This window comes from Nanorana parkeri, unplaced genomic scaffold (genome assembly GCF_000935625.1).
Source record: "Nanorana parkeri isolate BGI_ZX_2015 unplaced genomic scaffold, ASM93562v1 scaffold1284, whole genome shotgun sequence".
Lineage (NCBI taxonomy): Eukaryota > Metazoa > Chordata > Amphibia > Anura > Dicroglossidae > Nanorana > Nanorana parkeri.
In genome coordinates this window covers 15,341-19,459 of record NW_017307552.1, presented here as the reverse complement: position 1 = coordinate 19,459, position 4,119 = coordinate 15,341, and the positions used below count along the sequence as shown (strand labels likewise).

General features: G+C 42.6%; 1 protein-coding gene across 2 annotated transcripts in view; it reads right to left on the bottom strand.

The window, feature by feature from the left end:
- ACSS2 (acyl-CoA synthetase short-chain family member 2) overlaps window positions 1–4,119 on the bottom strand; it is a 49,117-nt gene that overhangs the window by 38,835 nt on the left and 6,163 nt on the right. For both annotated transcript variants that reach the window (XM_018569089.1, XM_018569090.1), the window contains exon 2: window positions 3,135–3,330. In XM_018569089.1, the coding sequence (XP_018424591.1) occupies window positions 3,135–3,330 (196 nt within the window). The remainder of the gene's footprint in view (window positions 1–3,134; window positions 3,331–4,119) is intronic.

Below are 4,119 nucleotides of genomic sequence, written 5' to 3'. Positions count from 1 at the left end.
GAGAGAGAGAGAGAGAGAGAGAGAGAGAGAGAGAGAGAGAGAGATTATTATTACATAGTATTTATATAGCGCCAACAGTCTGCACAGCGCTTTACAATATAAGGAAGACATTACAATACAATTCAAGACAAGATGGTAATGAGGGCCCTGCCCCTGAGGGCTTATAATCTAAAAGAGGAGGAGGAGGGGGAAATGATACATGAGGAGGATAAGGACAAAGAAAAGAGAGAAGGAGAAAGATGTAGAGAGGAGAGGATGGGAAAGAGAGAGTGAGAAGGAAAAAGGAGAAGGTGAGAGAGAAAAAAAGAGACATATAAAAAGAAAGAGAAGAAACAGGCTGACAGATAAGTGAGACAGATAAGTGAGACTATCATGTGCGTGCGAAAAACACAGAAAGCAACAGAGACTTTCATGTCAGAGAGAGAAATAGAGAAAGGGACAGAGTGAGAGAGAATAAATGAGAGTCTTGGTCCATAAGAGTAAATCAGGTGTACAGCCTATCCACAGCAGACCAGACATGATGGTGTTGATTTACTAAAGGAGTACAGCAATCAGCTTTTCAATTTTGTGTAATTTTCTCCTACTACATGATTGGATAACTGAACTTAGCACAGCACACCTCATTCAATAGGACAAAATTCACTTTGCAAAGCAAAAAATTGCCAAAGCTTAGTGACGAAGGCAAAGGTCTGATTGCTTCAATCACACAAGAGCATAAATACCGTCTCTGTTTTTTTTTTTTTCCCCATTTTCCTTGCACATGATTGGGTATTCCTTGCAAAATTAATTTTCAATTAGCTTAACCTCATTCACTAAGCTAAGGGAAAATTTACTCTGTAAAGGGAACATACTCCACTGCTTTAGTAAATCAACCCCAATGTCATGCACAGTGAGTGCCTATGGGGCTGATTTATAAATCTTCTACCCTGCGAATGTCATATGCTCCTCGACTTCATCTAACGGTGGCAGTGCCATGCGAACGGCATTCGCCCAACTATATGCTGGGCCTAATATTTATAAAATCAGCCCCTATGTGTCCCACTTCAGGAAATTATGTCTGGCTAAGTGAAGCACCTTTAGTTTATTAAGGCAAAGATTTTCTGATCAGTAATAACATTCTTCCTTGGATGTAAAACAGGTACGCAGGAAATCCCGATCAATAATTTCTAATGCTTATCCTATCCGTCAATTAGTCAGTTAACAATGAAAACTCGGCCTCATTTTGCTAGACCTGGCTCATTATACTCTGCGCGGCCATCTATATATACCCTCTATTACCGATCTGCAGAGGAACGCATTGTGCCACAATTTCATTACCTCTGATAGATGTCTGCAGACCCGGCTGATTAAATTAAAGCTGAACTTCAATGTCTGCCAAAATGGATAGCTGGCCGCATATAACAAGATGATAGATTACAGCAACAGCTGGATCCACTGCCATGATTAATACGCCGTCTACAGGGAGCACATACAATTCTAGCGCTGCACAGCATGCAGAAAGGTCCCTTCGCTTACACCAATTACCCACACTGCTCTAGTAGGCATTTGGCTTATAATCAATTAAAAAAAAAAAAGTGTAACTCCGGGTTTGTTTAAGGGGTTGTATCATGCACCAGGAGCACGTTACAATCTGACTGTACAATCTCCTTAGACGAGCCGATAACTATGTAGTGCAAGAGCCTGCCCCTTGCCCCTTTTGGAAATCATTAACATGGGCTTGCAGGGCTGTACACTACCCAGATCAGCATATTTCTTGAGAGGGTACGGCCTTGTGTTTACAGCTGCAGACAGGAACCCTGTACAAATGTTTTAGGCCTTGTTCACACCAAGCCGTTCCAGGAGCAGAGCAGAACATTAACAGACTGGAGCAAAACTGCGCCCAATGTATTCCAATGGTATTTTTAGCTCCAGTTCACATCGCAGCGTTCTGTTCCAGAGCAGGTTAAAAAAACTGCAGCAGACCCTATTTCACCTGCTCTGGACCTGCTGTGGAACGCATGCAAACGCATCAAAAACGCATGCAAACGCCCTGGAACACACTGGAAGCCCATTTTTAACTTTAAAAATAAAAAACATTTTTAACCAAAAACGGCCCGGATCGCATCAAAAACGCGGCACAACCCACTGCACTGCGTGTGCAGAAACTCATGCAGATCTGCTCTGCATTTGGTGTGAACAAGGCCTTACAGGTCATAGCTGTCCATGTCTGTTCGCATGTAAATCACTCAGAGGAGTGGCTCTGGATGCAGATTGCTCATCTGTCCCTAACCGCAGGTAAATTGCCCCTTGAACGATTATAGGCAAACAGCCGTGCACAGTAATCCCGGAAAAAAAAACACCTCTAAAGAACTGTGAAATACAATGTTGCCTTCTTATAACAGAATGTATTTACACCTTATGGGTAAGTGGCACAGTCATGCAAATAATTGGTTATCGCCCCTTTTAGCCATCTGTGCATCTAGAACCGCTGGTGCACAGCATGGTTAAAGCCATAACTTCACAGAACCAGTATACAGCTGTTTAAGGCTTCCTAGCCCTCATCAGTGGAAGATATGGTTTTACTGGCTCTATGGTAGGGGTGGGGAACCTCCGGCCCTCTAGCTGTGGTGAAACTACAAATCCCATGATGCATCTGTCTCTGGCAGCTATGCCTGTGGCTGTGAGAATCTTGCAATGCCTCATAGGATTTGTAGTTTCACCACAGCTGGAGGGCCATAGGCTCCCCATCCCTGGTGTAGGGGAACTGTACAACCATTAAGGTCGCTGTAGAGCAGTACATAAGGAACCATGAAGCCTACCTCTAGTGTAACCCAACAAGTAAAGCGTTTAGTAGCTCTTTCAAGAACTTCATGATTGGGAAGACCACTTACAAGAAATTAAAATTGAAGAAGTATGATCGCTGCTATTTCTGACCTCTCCCAAAAATACCAGATCTCTGGCTGTCAGGTTTGATCCAATGGCTTCAGTACAATGTGTCATTGACTTTCTTGATCTGCATGCTTGTTCTCAGTCAGTGAGTCAAGGAGCATTGAGGCCATGCACAGTCAGGCAACTAGTATTTTCATAAGGAAGTCAGCACTGCCGGCCTCCACATTTCTAAGTACAGGTTTCTTCCAACATATGATAACGCTTACCAGTAGAAGGCCACCTTGTCCCCCAGGTTCTTCTCCTGCACATTTCTGTCCAGCACATTGTAGCATATGTTGGTGACGCCGCCTTTCATCCACTCGACAAAGATCTTCCCTTTAGTGATATCAAAGTTGTATCTGAGCAATGGCTGAGAAGGTGCCACCCGCCAGTAGAAAGCATTTGCAATTTCACCCCAGAAGTCTGCAGGAAAATTAAAAGAAAAAAAAAAAAAATTAGCACAACATGTCAAATTTACATTTCATTTCTCACAAAAAGTTACATTTGCCTAAAACAGACATTTGCATAACCAGCAGCTCATAATATAACCTCTCTGAAAATGCTAGTTGCCTTTTCGTTAATGATAATTTCTTTACAGACCTGACAGGAGGTCTTTGAGTGCCCATTAATGCTACCCAATGCCTTCTCAGGTGGTGATGCACGCTGTGTTACTTTAAACAGCCCATTGAAAAGAAATAGGCTAAAATGCATGACATCAGTGTAATGCACGGGACGCCATGTGTTGTATGTCACATTGTACTGTGCCGGTGTTGTAATGTGCCTGATGCACATGTATTTTTAAAGGTGGGTTGGGAGACCATTTACAATAAAGTGACCAAAAAAGTAAAAAATTGTAAAATAAAAAAAAATGAAAAACCAATCCCGCTGTCCCCCCCATCTGAATGCGAATGAAAACGTGCACATAGGACATGCGCGTGTACGTAAACAAGGATTGCGCCACACGTGTTAAGTATCATCGCGAACCGTGGAGTAGGAGTAATAATTTAGGACCATAAATTCACAGTTAACTCTAAAATGATATGCAGTAAAGGCTTTTAAAGCATCACCCATGGATAATTTTGAGCACCCTAGCTTTTCGCCATTGCACGTGTGCACGCCATTTAAACGCTGGATATCTTTATTATCTATATAATCAATGTAACCCCATATTTTATATTTTACCATAATGAAAAGCAGGGGGGGGGGGGGGGG